General features: G+C 53.1%; 6 protein-coding genes across 6 annotated transcripts; 2 read left to right on the forward strand and 4 right to left on the reverse strand.

The window, feature by feature from the left end:
- Window positions 1–170: 170 nt before the first annotated feature.
- J4E88_007274 (uncharacterized protein) lies at window positions 171–1,870 on the reverse strand (the record flags this gene model as incomplete). Its single annotated transcript, XM_049400894.1, has 5 exons — window positions 171–212; window positions 301–636; window positions 877–1,125; window positions 1,284–1,418; window positions 1,466–1,870. The coding sequence occupies 5 exons, from the start codon at window positions 1,868–1,870 to the stop codon at window positions 171–173; spliced, it is 1,167 nt and encodes a 388-aa protein (XP_049253206.1).
- Window positions 1,871–4,454: 2,584 nt separating this feature from the next.
- Window positions 4,455–6,729, reverse strand: J4E88_007275 (uncharacterized protein; the record flags this gene model as incomplete). Its single annotated transcript, XM_049400895.1, has 4 exons — window positions 4,455–5,429; window positions 5,493–5,534; window positions 5,805–6,025; window positions 6,084–6,729. The coding sequence occupies 4 exons, from the start codon at window positions 6,727–6,729 to the stop codon at window positions 4,455–4,457; spliced, it is 1,884 nt and encodes a 627-aa protein (XP_049253207.1).
- Window positions 6,730–7,755: 1,026 nt separating this feature from the next.
- Window positions 7,756–9,708, reverse strand: J4E88_007276 (uncharacterized protein; the record flags this gene model as incomplete). The annotated part of the gene is made up of 2 exons (XM_049400896.1): window positions 7,756–8,311; window positions 8,363–9,708. 2 exons carry the CDS (start codon window positions 9,706–9,708, stop codon window positions 7,756–7,758), a joined length of 1,902 nt encoding a protein of 633 aa, XP_049253208.1.
- An 810-nt stretch (window positions 9,709–10,518) lies between these two features.
- Window positions 10,519–12,341, forward strand: J4E88_007277 (uncharacterized protein; the record flags this gene model as incomplete). The annotated part of the gene is made up of 2 exons (XM_049400897.1): window positions 10,519–10,523; window positions 10,586–12,341. The coding sequence occupies 2 exons, from the start codon at window positions 10,519–10,521 to the stop codon at window positions 12,339–12,341; spliced, it is 1,761 nt and encodes a 586-aa protein (XP_049253209.1).
- Window positions 12,342–12,705: 364 nt separating this feature from the next.
- J4E88_007278 (uncharacterized protein) lies at window positions 12,706–15,789 on the reverse strand (the record flags this gene model as incomplete). The annotated part of the gene is made up of 2 exons (XM_049400898.1): window positions 12,706–14,463; window positions 14,509–15,789. 2 exons carry the CDS (start codon window positions 15,787–15,789, stop codon window positions 12,706–12,708), a joined length of 3,039 nt encoding a protein of 1,012 aa, XP_049253210.1.
- A 516-nt stretch (window positions 15,790–16,305) lies between these two features.
- On the forward strand, window positions 16,306–17,891 carry J4E88_007279 (uncharacterized protein; the record flags this gene model as incomplete). The annotated part of the gene is made up of 2 exons (XM_049400899.1): window positions 16,306–16,912; window positions 16,960–17,891. 2 exons carry the CDS (start codon window positions 16,306–16,308, stop codon window positions 17,889–17,891), a joined length of 1,539 nt encoding a protein of 512 aa, XP_049253211.1.
- Between the last annotated feature and the right edge of the window lie 376 nt (window positions 17,892–18,267).

An 18,267-nucleotide genomic window follows, 5' to 3' on the forward strand; every position in this document is an offset into this window, starting at 1 on the left:
TTGTGGGGAGTGAGCGGGGAGGGCGATGTAGCTGTCACGATACCCAGTGGCGATGAGAATGGAGATTGCTTTGTACTTGACTACCTCCTAGCTATTGTGTGATGTTTCGTGTGACTGAGGCCACCACCCTGAAGTCGTACACAGGTTCCTCCCTGTACTATGTAAGAAGTCTACCGGTCTTTCATTCCGCCCTCCTCTAAGTGGAAGTTCCACTACGTGTACATTCTTCCTCTGCCATTCTTGTCCCTTTTCGCCAGGATGCGGCGGCATCGCCAATTTGCGCGGAGGCTCCTTGCTCACATCAATTCGCCCAGTGGAGTAGGTCCCTGTTCTGTTCTCGAATTCCATGTGTAGAGCCATTTCGCCTTCTTCGGGGACGAAGCGCACGCGTGTTGGAAGCCAATCTGGCATCTTCTCTCCAGATAGGGCTTCTAGAGCTTCTATAAGGATTTCTTCGTCGACGGTGGCGACGTTCCAGTTCTTGTGTATCTTGTTGGTTTCGTTGACTATCCAAGCTTGCATGCGCTTGGCGCGTGTGAGCTCCGCAGCCACGTCCAAGGGGGTGCCTGGCGAGGCAGATGGTGAGCGCTGGGATGTAAGATCTCGCGTCATGCGGTGCCATGGGGCAATAGCCATCTGGAGTGGAGTGTGTAAGCGCATTGTCAAAAGCGGGATATGTTTGGAAACGGAATCTGCCCATCTGTGCGACTTCTGGAGACAGAGTGCGCTATCAACGTCAATAATTCGTAATTGCTGAGGCGACGGGAGTAGCGATAACGCCGCCTCAGTCGGGAAGTATCGATAAAGTGTATCCGCAAGACCGCAGAGGAGCGACTGTAACATCCAGCTTCTGGTGCAAAGTATGAAGTCTTGTACCGAATTGAACTCGAGGGTGTCGGGCATTAGGTCGGCGACGTCCGGTGACGGTGGAATCGGTACCACAGACACGGTCGTTTCAATGAGCTCAGCTACGTGCTGCGACACGTTGATTTGCATCAGACCCTCCAAATATGACATGGCGATTGCAAGCGCGATCGTGTCCTCGGGGTTCGAAAGGGCTTCTCGGATCAATGCTACCGCGTAAGGGCACTGAATGAAAACGTGCATGACGGCCATCGACGCTCTCTGTGATGGCGACAGCATGACATCTCTTGTATCGATCGGAGGTGGAATTGTAGCAGACAGGTAATAGTCGTTGTGGTATACTGACTTCCGACCCATCATCATCGCCTCGTGAACCTTTCGACATCAGCAGCGAACTCCCAAGACCGACCAGTACTCACATCGTCGACATAGGTATTGTCGATCAAATTCCAGAAATGATCGTCATCAACTTCCGCCACCGCACCTGACCTCAGCAGCTCGGCGATTCCGAACGCATGAATCGCGTAATACATAGTATCGAGCCCCAGAAGAGCCTGCATGTGATCAGTAAAACACGTCGACGTCTGACAGGCTGACTAACCTCAGCAGCGTAGTGTAATTTCGTAGCCAACAGGATGTCGTACGTGACCTTGTTATCAGTGTTCATCACGGCGAGCTGCAATTCCTTGAGCGCTTTAGCCTTTGAAGCTCTCGCGACCTTGCGCTTCGAGTGCATATCATCTCGATACGTAGCGTGACTATCGACGAAGAACTGAACGGCCAAATCAAGCATCTTGTTCGACCCGATGCGCGAGGGAATAGACTGTATCCAGGTCCCTAAGACCTCAAAAGGCTGCCTACCGGCGGGCTCTGGTCCGAGCACGCCAACGTATCGGGAGATCAGGGTCGTCTCGGGCGAGGATGGCTGATATGATGCGAGAGGACTCTCTTCTCGTAGCTTCTGGAGATGTACTTGAAGCGCAAGATTCTGCCGGTATTCTCTCATCTTCGACGGCTGCATCCTAGATCTTGAACGCGGTGCCAGGGTTTGAAAGCAACCTAGGCGATCGTCGGTGTGCCTTTCGGTAGTGATGCAGAGGTCTGAGGAATTTGACGAGGACGAGCCGGCTGCGAATGAGGTTGTTGATGACGAGCTTGAGCCCTCGTCAGGAGAGTTCAAGGGATATACGGCAGAGCCAGTCTTGGATCTTCCATGTTTGGTCAACTGTCTGGGATCCTGCACGACGAATGCTGAGGCTTTGCCGTAGGAGTAGGCACATGGTCTGTCTTTCTTCCTGCATGCGCTGCATTTGGGTCGCACTTCGTCACACTAGGTAGCCATTAGTAAGAACATATTCATTCCGCAACGACTTGCAACGCTTTGCGATAACATGATTGCGGGGATTGAAACGCGTCTTACCTTGACCTTGCGCTGCCGACAGGTGTCGCACTTTCCAGTCTGCGTCATGACAATTACCGGATCACGTATGCGTGGCGTAGTTTTGGAGCCTCGAGGATGCCTGAACACATTTGAGGATGGCCGTCAAAATGCGATGAGAGGTGGCTTGATCACAGGGCGCGGCTGCCTAACGCTCAGCTCCAACGCAGAGTCTTTGCGCATAGGCCACATTCAACCCATCCCAGGAACTGTCAATTGATGCGTGTACGCGACCGAAAATTATGAGCGAATCTGTTTCCGACGTCAAGTCGCGAAAGCCGACAGCAGAGAGGATGCCGTTCCTGCGGGTGGAGGTTTCAGGCCGCAGTAGCGTGGACAAATACGGTTAGCTGAGGTTCTTGGCTCACCTGGGCAGCATCCAGCTGAACCTTAGAAGCCACCCCTCTCGTCTGACATCGATACGTCCTTCGGGAAGCTTACTACCGCAATCTCACTACAGGGAGTTTGTTCCGTGCGACACTGAGAGACGGGCACTCTCACACCTCATAGCTTCTATCCAGCGCTACACCACGTCGATAGTATATGCGTTCTCCCAGCTCTCAGCTTCGTGGCCAGAATCAACGGAAAGGAAAGCGTTCGACTGCTCTGGTCTCAATACTTAGGCAGTTCAGACGGCTACATCGTTCGGATGCGCGCAATCAGAACTATACGTGGTAGACTGCAGCTGAGGAAACTGAGGAAAGAACGCTCGGAAGCGGAAACAAGATGTAATACATGCTTTTGATAACAAGAAACACTGGCTAAGCTTAGGCTCGTAGGGCTTCGAGAATGGTGCGCAAAACTGGCACCATTTGAATACCAGCTTCTGGAAACACCTGACACAATTCGAGTAATCCGCATTAGACCCGCTGAGTCAGCAAGCTCTTATGTTGACGATACTCCCCGGAGTGCGAGACGACCTGAGCCATTCGATATGAGCGAGAGCATCGAGTGCGATATCGAACATATCCGAATGAACGAGGTCTCCTATGAAGCTTTGTCTTACGAATGGGGCTCACCCGCCGATGACGATCCGGCTATTCTCCTCAATGGCCATTTCTTTACTGTGCGACGCAACCTGTTTGACGCGTTGCTTACTTTTAGACGCGAAGAAAGACAACACTACGATCTTCGAATTTGGATTGATGCACTGAGTATTAACCAGTCCGACACGCGAGAGAGAAATCATCAAGTCGAGCTCATGGGTATGATCTATCGTCGAGCCACCAAGGTGCTAATATGGCTTGGTATGATTGACAGTCATATCGCACATATTATCGAAGAGATCAACAATCCATTGGATGGGATTTACATGGGGATAGAACCAGTATGGAATGACACCATCTATTCTGCAATTATCGAGCTGTGTCAGAAATCATACTGGAACCGCGTTTGGGTCCAACAAGAGGTGTTCCTGGGTGGCAAGATTTACATCATATCTAGTTGGGAAGATCTTCTAAACTACGAAAGATTCGATCTTATCCTTGGTTTAATGACACGAGATGATAGTCTGTGTGGCAAAGAGATATCTGCCACAATTAGGCAGAGTGCTGCTAACGCTCTTATCACACGAAAACGGCTGCCTATGGACTCAAGTCCTCTAATAACATGGTTGCGACTGGCATGCCACAGAGGTCTCAAGACTTCCGAACCACGCGATCTCATCTATGCGATGCTAGGTATCAGCTCTGACTGTCAGGACGGCGGCATTGAGCCTGATTATGACAAGCCATTGATGGATGTTTATCTTGAAACTATACATTTCTGTGGATTACACAAGCCAGGGCAGGAGAACAAACGGTTTCGAAAGACGCTGGCTGAGAAACTTGGGCTGCCATGGAACGGTGATATGGAGACAAGGATCCAGGAGTATCGTCAACAGAAACCCACAGTACGGCGGGAAGACTAGATCGAGGCCACGCCCCTCGTTCTTCAGCAGACTGAGCACATGCCTTTCATAGTCGTTGAAATAGTGCTTGCTCACGCACTGACGATCTCCACGCTTACTCATGGGCTCGTCGTTGATGAATACACAAAACGGGTCTATTGTCTCTAGGAAAGCGCACTGAAGCCACACTGGTAAACACTAGGCTACCTTAAACCCATGCTGTCACCTCCTCACATTGTCTTGTAGCAATCCGCACACACACAGTTACGCGACAATGAAGCTGCTACCATCGATACCATAGTTCCTCGTCAATCTCCTCCCGTAATTCCTTGCTACCTCAAACCTCAATTTTCCCTCAGGATGCGGCTCGTGGAAATTGATTGGCTGCCTTGCCGTAATAACACCCCCCTCTCTCGGTGTGAAGCGCCATACAGAGCCATACACCTTCTCGGGTGAGAAGCCAATCGTGTTCATAGCTGAGAGGAATTCAGTCCATGGGACTTCACCGGGATGCGAGCTTGCAGACGGCTGGAAGAATATAGTCGAGAATGTGTGCTGTGTCTTTTTCCCAACGGTGAAGCGCGGTGTAGGCGGAGTGTTTGTTTCCTCAGAAGCGACTGGCTGCAAGTCTGCTGCGACTTCGACAGGCTCAGTGGAAGGATCATTCGCAATCCCCCTGGTCTTGCGCTTCTCACTCCGAATTGGAAGGTCTACAGGGTCGGGCTGCTGCTCCGGTATGAGAGGCGTGATGTATTCCTGCAGGGCAGCATCTTTCTTCGCTTTGTTGGAAGGTTTCGCCGGTTCTATCCAGTCTGGCGTCCGTTGTATTTGTCCTCTTGACGGCGCTAGGGATTCAAGAGCCTCGAGGTGTATTTTCTTCAAATACTTCTGCACGTGAGCATCGAACTTGCTCCAAAGCTCATCGAGCCGTCGTTCAGTAGCCTGCATAATCTCTACGTTCTCTTTGGTTCTTCGCTTGCCGACAGGGTACGGCATTGTCTTTGGATGCCCGAGCTCACCAAGAAGGAGAAAATCATATCGGCGTTTGGCATCGTATTCTGGACCGCATTCCGGGTCTAAGATCACGTTTAGTTCTTTCACAGAAACCTCCATGACTATCTCGTGATAGTCGCGGTCGGCTCCAACGGTACAGTACTGCTCATCAGGTTTGAAAGCTTGTGGGCACACCAGGCGCAGGCGAGCTCGTAGTTCAAAACAAATAGCTAGGTCTGACACGAGCTATCAACGTGTACGAGGTCAGTGGCTATCTCATACGCATTTCTTACATGGGTAATGACTGACCTGTGCGACCAAGGGTGTGATTCTGTACTTCTGGTCCTTGTCCTGTTGTATAACTCGAGCCATTTCCCTGACTACAATTTGAGGAACCCCAAGGCCTTCCTCAGACCAAAGCAAGGAACACAGCCATAACAAATAGTCTTTCCCAAAAGAGCTCGGGTCTCTGAGCAGGGGTAATTCCTCTGGAACTGCATGGTCACGTACGAACATGCCGCGCACCGGTGGTGAGCCAATGAAGCAACTCGGCAACCGTGAAGCTAGGCTTTTGATAAGGCGCATATCAAGTAAATCTTTCAAGTCCGCGACAGCCTCTACCCATGCATCATGCCCTTCTTGTTTCTCCAACCGTGTCAACAGCAGCCGAGCAACCTTGTGTAGAGCAGCTTGTGCAGCATGCCACATGACAAGATTCTCGTAATAATCCATGATGATCGAGTATATCGTAATGTGCCAAAAGTCTTTTTGAAGGGCTGGATCAGTAAGATGGGGGCTTTTCCTTCCCTTCCTGTCCAATACATGTGTAGGGCTGTGTTCATCTACATGCATCGGGTCAGCGTGCTTCAATCGATGCTCCTCACGGCGCCTCGCACTTACAGAACTCGCTAACAGCATTAGTGAAATAGGATGGATCATCGCGCATAGCCCAGGCATGGTCCTTCCACTCGTGTATTCTAGCCGCTATAGAGGACATGATTTTGAGAAAGTCTTCCCATTGTGGGGCGGTATATGGAATGTCTTGGGCTAGTGCGAAAGCCGAGTCCCATCCATCCTCTTTTGTCGTTCTTATTTCGGGGGGCTCGGGTTGTTCGGGGGCTTGGAAGAAGGCCTTGAACCCGTCCAGACCACCTTCTACGTCGGGAAGTAGCTCAAGGCAGATCTTGACGAGGAAGGCCATCAGAGGCTGCTGTATCTGTAGGACGATAAGAGCCTCGCTCGCGCGCCTCACGTGTTTTTGAGATTCCAGAGCGACCGGAAGCTTGACCGGAAGCCCGTATTCTTGTAGATCAGTAGGATGCATCATCAGATAGTAACCCCATTCGCTGGGTTTGTATTTATCTTGCCATTCGCGTACTGTCTCATTTTCCGAACTACGTGAAACTTCCCCATCTTCGGGTTCCTTGCCGTTGGATTCGTCTTCCAATATAGCTTTGTGTTGGCCTTCGTCGTTTGGGTCGTAATATATCGGACGCACCTTGATAACATTGATGTTGCGACCGAGCTCTGAGCTTTGCCAATCCATCTCGGCAAAATTGTTGGGTGTATACCGTCCGCGAGAGTTCAGAAGCTGTAAGACATGTGTTGGAGTCACGAGGTCCTCTGTATTGATATATGGCCATTTGTATACATCTTCTCTGATCGTGGAAGTGGAAGCCTCGCTGAACTCTCGTCTTTCGACTCTGTAGTAGTCGCGAAGGTCTGGGCGATGCTGGTGTGGCATTTGCGTGTGCCATGATCGTTCAAGAATAGCTTTACGTTGAGTACGCGTCTTCTTTGTCCATCTCTTCCGTATAACGCCCTCGGATCTTATCAAGATGGCGTTCAGCATGCCATAGTCGGCCATTATTGACTTGACTTTTCCAAATGTCTCTTTGTGAAATTCTCCATAGGGCATTGGCACCGTTTGACCACTGTCAAGGAGCCGCCAGGGTCTCTCTGCGGGTTCTATTGGTTTGGGCTTGACGAAGTTGGTACATTTTGGCTGTTCCATAGCTGGTCGCGGTTCCTCGAGGTCAACTCCTGAGGGGGACGGAGGAAGCTTTCACGTGAGATCCTGCAGAAAAGCTGATCAATGCTGATGCGGCGGTAACGTAAGTAACCATGTAGGGATTCAATAATGACGCCAGTTCCAATCGACAACAGCCGTGTTTACTGTTCCTGCGTTATTGCGAGAAGGAAGATGGGGAACGCGACAAAAGCGATCTGGTCGAATTGCTCGGGCCGACTGTCGCGCATTAGCCCCGCACTGCAGATCCCTACCACAAAAAGGGGCGATATGACTGATCTCAGTAACGGATCGCAATGCACATGTCTTCTGAAGTTTTTGGTGCTGCGAAACTCCTCATTTGAGAGCAACCTGTTCCCGCACACTTCAACACATGGTCGAATAGATCCAACGACCGAATGTCCGACTCGACTTTCCTTGCGTATAAGTCGTATAGATTGCGGAAGATACAACTATGTCGAATAGAGATGAATGAACGGTGCCCAAGCAAACGCTACAACTGAATTAAAGCCATTCATGCCTCAACATCTCATGAACAACTCTTCACGCAGTGTTCCTCCCAATGCCAGCCTTATACCTAGCCAAGCACCTCTCCCTCGCAAACTTATGCTCAACAACCGGCTCGGGATAGCCCTTGGCCTTCGCAATTTGCGCGGCCTTTCCACCCGCCGCATACGGATTATGTATAGCCGCCCCCTCGACCTCTGCCAGCTCCGGTAGCCACAGCTTGATAAACTCGCCCTGCTCATCGAACCTCTCCGACTGTGTCCACGGGTTGAAGATCCTAAAGTACGGTTGTGGATCTACACCTGTCGATGCACTGAAGCCCCAGCCGCCGTTGTTGGACGCGAAATCGCCGTCGATGAGGTGCGTGATGAAGTATTGTTCGCCGAGGCGCCAGTCGAGGAGGAGGTGTTTCGCGAGGAAGGAGGCGGTTATCATGCGGAGGCGATTGTGCATGTAGCCTGTGTGGTTGAGGCAGCGCATTGCGGCGTCGACAATGGGGTAGCCGGTCTGGCCTTGCGTCCAGGCTTGGAAGTGCGCGTCGTTGTATTCCCATTCGATGTTTGTGTATTCGAATTTGAAGGGCTTGTTCATGCTGGGGTTGTGTTAGTATCTTCATGGTATAGAGGGTATTGGTCGAGCATACCAAACGTAGGGCCAGTGTACGAGTACATGCCGATAGAAGTCCCGCCATGCGACTTCTCCCAACCAGCCTTTGACGCCATCCTTCCCTCCGTCGAGTCTCTTCGCGCTGTTGACGTCTCGAGCCATACGTATACTGGTTCGTGCCGCCAGCGTGCCAGCAGCGTGATGCACGCTCACGCGTGCGGTGCTGTTCATCGCGGGAAAGTTGCGCGTGTCCTTGTATTTTACCACCTTTTCTTCCAAGAAGCGCTCGAGGCGATCCATAGCAGCGGCCTCACCCGCGGGCCACAGTTGCTGGAACCGTTCCTTTTCTTCTGCTGTCAACGCTTTGCACTCTGGTAGATCGGGGATTTTCGTGTCGAAGAGCTGAGTGAATTTCTTGCGGAAGGCTGGAGGATTGCGATCGGGCATGGGGCGCTCGCTCATAAGATGTGGATGCTCATGCAGATGTGCAACCCATGATCGGAACCAAGGGCTGTACATCGCATATTGCTTGCCACCTCCTGTCTTGAGACTACCAGGCGGTACCACGCAGTCGTCGTGGTGCGGCTCGAAGTTGATGCCCTTCTCCAGCATCATGCGTACCAAGCGCTCCTCCCGCCGAAGCTCGTCAGGTTCGTATTCCAAGTTGCAGAAGACGTTCTTCGCATTCCATTCTTCTGCCAACTCCACCAACCGCTTTGTCACGTTCTTTCGTTCGGGAATCGTTTCGATGTAAAGGGGGATGTTCAGTTCTTCGAGCTCCTTCTTTAGTGTCTCCACAGAGCGCAATTCGAAATGACATTTTGGCGGGCTGACCAGATGAGCTTCCCAGTCTTGCGGGCTCATAAACCAAACGCCTATCAGACCCACTCCTTTCTTCTCCGCCAATTCTGCTGCTTGAGACAAGCCAGTATTATCTCCTATCCGCAGATCCCTCTTGAACCAGTGTACCACCGCGTCGCCATCTTGCGCTTTCTTCCCTTCTCTGATAGCCTTTCGTTTGTCTTTCGTATCCTCCAACGTCTTGTTCAGAATCTCGATCGGGCGCGGTACCTCATTCTGATTGTACAATGCGCATCGTTCATTGCTCATCTCGGCAGGATAGTATCGTCGATCGACTATGCCGGCTCTCTCTTCTGGTCTCGAATGGTCGAAACCTTCTTCCTCCTTCTTCACGGCCTCTCCAGGCGCTCCATTCTCGGTGTTCTTCGCTATCGAGTCTACGGGAGGCGCGACTTTCGAGGTGGCTTTTGGGAGAGGTTTGGCAATGCGCGAGCGCTTGTTGGGAGCGTCGCCGGACACGTCGGTGTAGTTCTTCGCGGATGCCGCATTGGCGGGTATGCTCGCTTTACGTTTCGGTGGCATCGTGGCTAGTCTCTTCGCGAGAAAGGATGGGTGTATGCGTAGAAAGGGTTTGACGGATAACAGGAGCCTCGGACGTGCGAGCAGCATACGCGTTTCGTGGAACCGCAGAACGAGCGAGATGAGGATAACCTCCTGAAACAGGATTTAATGAAGCCATTGCCGTGCTAGTTTCGACGCGTTCAGCTGTCGCGTCCCTTTAGCACCGATCGATGACGCAGATGGTCCCTGGAACATGGAGAGTTCAGATCGATGCCAGATAAGCGAGCCGACCCCTGCATACTTTGAGCCGCACCATCACGTGCCCTCAGATACTTCACTTTCCCAACGCGACCAACAGTCAGTGCTACAGGCTCCGTCAACATATCTCACGATATTAACACGCGAACCTAATTACGTACATTCAGCTCTCGCGACGCCTAATGCAGCCTTCTGAGTAACCGGCCCGCCTCCAGAAAGGATCATCGCGCCTGCACTTGGCCTCGGCCGACTGTCTTCATTCCCAACGATAGATAGTTGGAACAGATTCGAGCATGGCCTAAGCAAGATACCCACCGCCCAGTGCGGCTCCGAGAGACTCCACTATACAACAACGTCTCGAGGTCGTTGAGCCTTGGCCGCCCACAAGTCGACTGTGCCCAGGTTTTAGACATCGTATAGAGCGAATCCCAAGGCTTACTATCAAAAGTCTGATCCACTTCTCGCTCAAGGTGCCTGACCGGATAGCCATGACCATCCGTCCCGAGCTCGCTTCGGGCCGACTACCTACTATCAAGGGAGTACGCGAGGAACGTCTTTAGATGCTCAACTTGGATGCCGTTTAATGCTGTTATGTGTAGCTAGGTAGGTGCATAAGTAGTTCGAGAAATCCTTTCGGTAGGTGCTTCCACAAGAAGCAGATCATCCTGTTCCCCATCTACTACTTCCCAGACATGCTGAACACCAACGTCAAAGCATTACTTCTATATCTTCTAACAAACATTACAAGTGCCTCCACCCTCTACCCGACAGTCAAAATAACCAACGGAACCCTCACTGGGATACACAACCCAAACTACAACCAAGACTTCTTCCTCGGCATCCCCTATGCCCAACCCCCAACCGGACCCCTCCGCTACCGCCGCCCTGCGCCCCTTACCCATCCCTTAGGACACTTCGACGCAAACAATTACGGACCGGGATGCATTTCCACTTCCATAAACCTACCCGTATTCTCACAGACCACGCCATCGTACCCCGAAAGCGAAGATTGCCTAACGCTCAATGTCGTCCGACCCGCTGGTCTCAACAAAGGCGCTAAACTCCCCGTACTACTCTTCATACACGGCGGTGGTTTCCAGGAAGGCAGTGGCGGGGATCAACGCTATAACATGTCTTTCCTCGTGCGAGAATCAGTCACCGTCGGTGCGCCCATCATCGGCGTCACGATTAACTACCGGCTATCTGGTTTCGGTTTCCTGCCCGGCAGTGCGGTACTGGAGTCTAAAGTAGCGAATCTGGGTTTGCACGACCAGCGCCTGGCGCTTTGGTGGGTGAAGGATAACATCGCTGCGTTTGGTGGAGATGCGGAAAAGATTACTATTCAGGGAGAGTCGGCGGGTGCGATGTCAATTGGACATCACCTTGCTGCGTATGGAGGGAAAGATGAGGGTCTTTTCCGCGCCGCGATTGTACAGATTGGTGGACCGGCGGTTGATGCGAGGGGAATGTCGGTGCAGGAGCAGGACGTCCTCTACGACAACTTGCTCAGGCAGACCGGTTGTATGCTCGAGGAGGACACGCTCGACTGCCTGAGGAGTGTACCCGTCGAGGCGCTCAAAGTCGCTTTCCAAAATCAATCATTGACCCCAGTTCCGGACGGCCAATTCTTCGATGGAAACTCGCGCATGGCTCTGAAGCAGGGCAGATTTGTACGGGTGCCTATACTTGCTGGTGCAAATACGAATGAGGGTACATCTTTTACCACAAGTCAGGGTTTGAAAGGGATAAGTGACCCCACCCAGTTCCGGGCAGTCGTTGCAGGATGGTTGGGTCCTGGGATAACCAGTACGACGGTGGATAGTATCGCTGCTGAATACCTCGAGCGAATGTCCCCTGCAGATCTACAGGATTTCCTCGGTACTGTGCTGCCATCATTCCGCCCAGAGTACGGTAGTCTCTACGGAAGATCTACCTTATTCGTAGGCGATCATATCTTCATTACTGCAAGACGCTTCGCCACAGAGATGTGGGCTGAATATGGCGTTCCTGCTTACAGCTACCGATTCGACACAGTAGGGAGCGGTGTTCCGGCCGAGACTTTAGGCGCCGCGCACTACACAGAAATTCCGTTTGTGTTTGGCAATGTCGATGGTGTTGGACATGAGGTCAACTTTCTTGCTTCCAACTCTACGAGAGAACGCGAAGAGTTTCTCAGACTCAGTAAGCGCATGTGCAGGATGTGGTTGAGCTTTGTCAACGAGCTCTCGCCGAATGCGCGTTATGCTCTAGACTCTAGCACAACCTGGCCGGCATACACCAAAGAAAGCGCTAGGAACATGCTCTTCAGAAAAGTTGGCATCAGTCTGGAAGAAGATACTTGGAGGGCGAGTGCGATTAGTCGGATGAACAGCGCTGCCATCGGCTTGAAAGTCTAGTAAGGCCAGTGGTATCATCGGAAAGGTGTCCTAGCCTGGTGTAGCTTTCTGCCAGTGTCAAAAACCCATAAGATAAGAGTGAATGCAACATGTCCTCGGCAATACGGGGGAGCACAGTACATCAAGTGGATGGCAATATACCCAGCATGGAAGCTAGGCAAGTGCAATTTTCAGCAGTATTACTATAATACACAGGCTTACTAACAGCCGTTCTAATTCGCATCGTTCAGTAAACACTCAAACCCGCCCATCTCAGCCCAGCACGGCTCGCTATCGCATAAAAACAATCAATCAATCAATCAAGCACGTATATACTGTCATCGCTCTCCCCGCCTCCATCTTCATTACGAGGCGACAATCGCTTCTAACGACTTCCTCTCCTCTCTGGGGCTGGACCGGGAACCATGACTTTGAACGGCATCTCACGACCCGCAGCACCTCCGACATTCATCGGTGCGTACGGACTGAAATGCTGTCCTTGCTGCTGCTGGTGTTGTTGCTGAGATGGGGCGGGTGCCAGAACTTGCTGTCCGTTTTGGCCGGTAGTAGCAGCACTCCTAGGCAGTGACTGGCCACTGCTCTTGGGTCTGCCTCCGGCTGGACTCTGGGGACCGTACGGGCTGGGGTATGTAGGCATGTTCATGGGTGCTGGGGCGAGTTGGCGGGGACCTCCAAACGGTCCGCCTGCTGTGCTCGGGGGTTGGGTAAGGGGAATTCCGCTGTGGGCGTGTGGCGCGTGATGGGGATATGGGCTAGGGAAAGAACCAGTGGGAAGGGCCGCAAGTGGCGAGTACTGCATCATCATGTGTTGTGGTGGAGGCGGTCCGCTGAGGTACATGTAGTGTTGCGGCGGGCCTTGGGTATACTGCAGGTACGCTTCTGGCGGAGGGTGATGGGGACTGTGTTGAGGAGCGTGCTGTGGATGGTGTATCGGAGATGCTTGCTGGGAATGCGAAGGCTGCGATTGCGGTGTAGCGCCAGTCGCCGAGCCTTCAGACTGCCGGGCACCCTTTTGCGTCGCGGATTTTTCGCGCGGATCGGGTGTTGGGGTAATTCCGGCCTGCGCTTCCTCCTCCCGCTTCTTTGCCTTGCGTTCGGCCCACCACATGGTCATGGATTGACTGCGCTTCTCTGATTTTACGCGCGGTTTCCGTCGCGAGCCTGACGCTGGGGATGAGTCGTCCGCGTAGCTGTTGTTGGCTGTATACTGACTAAGGGGGGCAGTGAGCATGTACGCGTCAGGAGTACTGGATTCGCTCGGATGCACAAGTGGTACCTCTGTGTTGGGCGCAGAATACTGTAGTGTGCCTTGAAAAACCGTCTCAGCAGAGTTCGGTGCCATTATGGGTATGCCTTCCGGGAACGGCTGGGCATCAATAGTAAACTGACCTTGACCTTCACTCATTGAGTTCAGTGCTGGTGGTGGAGCGTTTGGGCCATGTGCCGAGGGTGCTGGGGTTCCTGATTCGCTGGTCTTCTTTCGTGGGCCTTTCTTTACTCCAAAGTCACTACGGCGAGCTACGTTCTTACTACCGGCTGGACGTCCACGCTTAGGGTTAGCATCTGAATACTCGTCTACGTCCATGGTTGATGAGTCCTCGTCCCCGGAACTACCGACAACTGATTCCTCTCTCATTTCTTGGATGCGTTGATGGAGCAAGTTACTAGCCGTTGTCCGGGCTCGCTTTACGCCTCGTCCTTCTGGCTCTGGGGTCTCGGAAGTTGGCTTCGTGAATCGACTAACACCTTTCTTGCGCGCGCCGCCCCAGCCGTTGTGCTTCTTGGGGGTGTTGGCACCAGTTCCTGTGTCAGTACCGTCAAACTTGCGGGTGGCTCGTCGTTGCCGCTTAGAGGGTCGACCTTCACCGTCTTCTTCGTCTTCCTCTTCACTGGGAGCTGCCGACTCAAGCTGGTCCCGTGTGCGACGCGTGCGTAGTTCTCTCTTGCCACCCTTGTCCGCGCCTGGCCGCTGTAAGAAAGGATCCTGACAGCCGGGTGGCTTCTTTGGGTCGTAGATATAGCCATAGAGGTCGGCCTCTTTCATGTCCTCGAAGACTTCCGGAGCCAGCGGGATACGTCCACCGTTGCAAGCCTTCTTGGCTGGATGCATGTGAGGTGCAGTCTGGGACTATTAGTAGATACATATGAAATGATGACAGTAACATACCCTTGCGTCCAACACGAGATACTCGTCCTGCCAAGCTTTGAGGATCTGTTGCGTGTTTTGCGTTAGAGCGTAGAGATTCTCAGTACTCCGTTGCGCTGCTGGAAACTTCGTCAAGGCGGCGATAGCAGCTTGTACGTCAGTCATCGGCTTGAAGCGCTTCTGCAGGAGGTAGTCTGCTCTATCTTCGCACTCGGCTTCGATCGGAGAAGGCGCGTCTTCAATGAAGGGATCGGGAAGATCTGACTCGGAAAGCATATCCTCCTCTGGCTCTAGCAGTTTTGGGACTGCGGACTCCGCAGGCGTCGATGCAGAATCTCGCGGTGTCTGTGAGGCTGACTCTGGCAGCGCGATCTTGGGTACCGCAAGCTTGGTGGATCTCCTCGACGTGGGCTCTGGTCTTGACTCGCGTGTCGGCGCTGATGTATGTGAACCGCCATCGAGTGAGTCTTGACCGGGTGGCGCAGAACCTTGGGGTGTTCTGGATGGTTTCTGTACAACGTCTATGCGATCATACTCGGCCTCGCTCTCGTCATCCTCAATCGCTTCTTCGTTCTCATCATCAGAACTATGCAGACGGTTGTTGTTGAGAAGTCGCATGGATGGCTTGGCGTTGCCGTTGGGTGTGCTCTGATTGGATGGCTGATCATCATCATCTTCTGTAAGTGGAAACATGGCGGCAGCATTGCGAGATGCTTTTGATGGCGCAGATGAAGTTCCTCGTGAAGTACCGCCGCGACCGCGTCCTCCTCGACTGCCTCTGCCGCGACCGCCTCGTCCGCGTCCGCCACGTGAGCCTCGACCACCGCGTCCACGACCTCTTGGCGCTGGCGGAGGCGCAACAGGCACTTCAACCTCACTCTCTTCGGCACTCTCATCTTCAGACTCCGAGGCTTCTTCCGGAGTAGGTGAGCGCTCTGGGAGTGCGCCAACGATAGACTTGCGTTCTTTGGGAAGTTTTCCATGGTGCTTCTTCAGACCGTCAAAGAACTCGGGTGACAGACCAAAGACCATGAACAACGGGTGCTCATAAGATGCGTAGATTTCGGACGCGGACGGCGCCTCGAATGAATTACCAGAAATGTTGGAAGCTGAGCGAGTTGTCTTCCTAGTGATGGTAGGACTCAGTTTGGTAGGACTGAATGCTGGTGCAACCGTGTCTGGCGCATCTGGTTCTGATGGCGCTTGTTTTGCTGCTTGACCACGGGTCCGGGAAAGCGTGTCATCTTGCTGCGAATTGCGACGTGTGGCACCGCGCGTAGCCGCACCCCGTGGACGTGGCATCAGGAAGATACGCGGGGCCAATGCAGGTAGTGAATGTTGTGTTGAGTTTGATGTGGGTGTACCTGTCGGGACAATGTCTCCATGTAGGGGCCGAAGGGGCGTAGCGCGAATCGCAAGCCTTCAGGGTGACAAAAGCTGTGAGCGAAGAAGATGAACAGAACCTTGCGCTTCCGCAAAGAGCGCGCGCAAATAAAAGCTAGCAGGTGATAGAGGGTATCTTGAAAAGGAAATGGGAAATGGAATAGTCAGTGAATCGAGTGTGATGATCTTTGTTACGGGGCGTGGCTGCTTCAGCAAAAGCGAGCCGAACCATGATCGCGCTTGGCGCATGCGCAGGCAGCCAATGACATCAACACGCTAAACTGACTGGCATCTAGCTGTCAGATGGTCCAAACAAGACGGCCATGACTTGATGTTTGCAGTGATATCCGCCGACTGTATACCCCTCCGCTCTCTCAGTGACTCGTGACTGTGGGCACTATCACCTTGAACTAGCCTCCTTATATTCCATCCATCATGCCACCCAAGACAGCTGACGAGGAGCTCGCGGAACTGGAAGCTCTGGCTGGAGAGACTCCCGCACCCCCGCCGAAGCATGCCAAAGGGTCCCGCGCACCACGCCAGAAGATCCAGCGCCAGCAGGATGAAGATGCTCTGAAGGACCTGGACGAGCTGGAGCAATTGGGCAAGGCTCAACCAGCAGCTCCCCGCCAGATCAGTCGTCCAAACACACCCAAAGTAGCCTCGTCGTCGACTACATCCAGCAGCCGCCGCGCACCAGGCGTAGCTACTCCCTCTTCCACTGGATCAGCACGTACAAGCGAAGACAACCGACCTTCAGTGCCGAGGAAATCAGGGGAGAGTACCCGTTCGTACCACCAGAGCTTCGCGCCAACCCAAGAGGAGCCCGCCAAACAACAAGTACCTGAGCCCCAGGAGGAGAAGCAGTCAGGCGGATCTTGGTGGGGAGGTGGATGGGGAGGACTGGTGTCAACAGCCACTGCAGCAGCAGAGACGGCGAGGAAGCAAGCGGAAGCCGCCTACCAAGAGATCCAAAAGAACCAAGAAGCCCAGCGTTGGGCGGAGCAAGTACGAGGGAACGTTGGTGCTCTTCGCGGCATTGGTACAATTCCATTTCCCACCATGTCATCTCAGTCTAACATGCTACAGGAGGTGAACTCGGCAAGCGTGCCGTGCCTACCTTTACCAACATTCTAAACACCCTCGCACCACCCATCTCCCAGCATGAACGCCTCCAGATCCACATCACACACGACCTCATCGGGTACCCCTCGCTCGACCCCCTCATCTACCAGACCTTCGCCGGAGTCATGGCACAAGTCGAAGGCGGAGACCTCATGGTCATCCAACGTGGCTCCGAGTCAACACAGCGCGGATCGCTAGACGGCTACCGGGGCGGCGGCGGAGGCTGGAACGACGGGCCATGGTGGCGACACACTGACAAGCGCGACCTCTCCGTGGTCAAAGGACTTGTAGAAGGCACAAAGCTCGCACGCGTCAGCGCAGAGTCGTACGCGAACGAGTTCTTTGGTGCGAGAGGAGGTGTTGAAGAAGCGGCCAAGCAAGCGACAGAAGTTCTGAGCGAGACGAACCCCGTCAGGAGCAGCGACATCTTTATTGCGATCCAAGCTATCAGCTACCCTGTACAAGACGAACTCTTTGCTACATCCTCCTCAGAAGAAAAGTCGGATGTAGAAGAACAGAAGGAGGACGGGGAGGATGTGGCTTTCGCTATCTACCTGCACGACCCTATCCACGGCATCTCGTTCAAGTCCATCAGCCAGTCTTTCCCGTCGAAATGGGTCGACTGGCTAGATGCGCCAGCCAATACCGAGGCTGAGGGCGAGGAGCAACAACTACCGCAGGAGATCTACGAGATTATCGAGAGTGGTGGTGTTGATCCGCGGGAGTGGGTTAGTGAATGGATGGAGGAGACGATCAACTTGAGTGTGGGTATCGTCGCACAGCGCTATGTTGCGCGGAGGATGGGTGTTGGAGAGGGTGGACTGGGCAGAGGGAAGGCGAGGGAAGCTGTGGTGGATGCTGGGGGTGGTGAGGCTGCACGGGCGGGTATCATTTGAGGACGTGGCATGGATATGACAGTTTTTATTTTTATTTCTCTGGTCGCGGCAAGGCGCTGGGATATGCTACCTGAATACTCACTGGATGGGCTCGGCATTTGCCTCGCGAATGGACAATGTTGTTCAACATATGATATCTTCGGCTTCCATCCCATGTCCTTCAAGTATGCCTTCTGTCGTTGATTCCTTCAGGTAATCACTAATGGCCTGGCTTCTATCGCGTGATACCGATCGCACAAGGCTCATCTTTCCCCACGCTGAACACCATTCTCGCTGTCCATGAAGCCTCTCTCGCGTCGGGGCGCATTACTTCATGCCAAACCTCAGAGGCCCAGGTCATAATCCTACACGCCTTGCCAGATATCTATTCCACGAA

The sequence above is a fragment of the Alternaria novae-zelandiae genome (genome assembly GCF_023758075.1).
Source record: "Alternaria novae-zelandiae strain BMP 2774 chromosome Unknown scaffold_15, whole genome shotgun sequence".
NCBI classification, from domain to species: domain Eukaryota; kingdom Fungi; phylum Ascomycota; class Dothideomycetes; order Pleosporales; family Pleosporaceae; genus Alternaria; species Alternaria novae-zelandiae.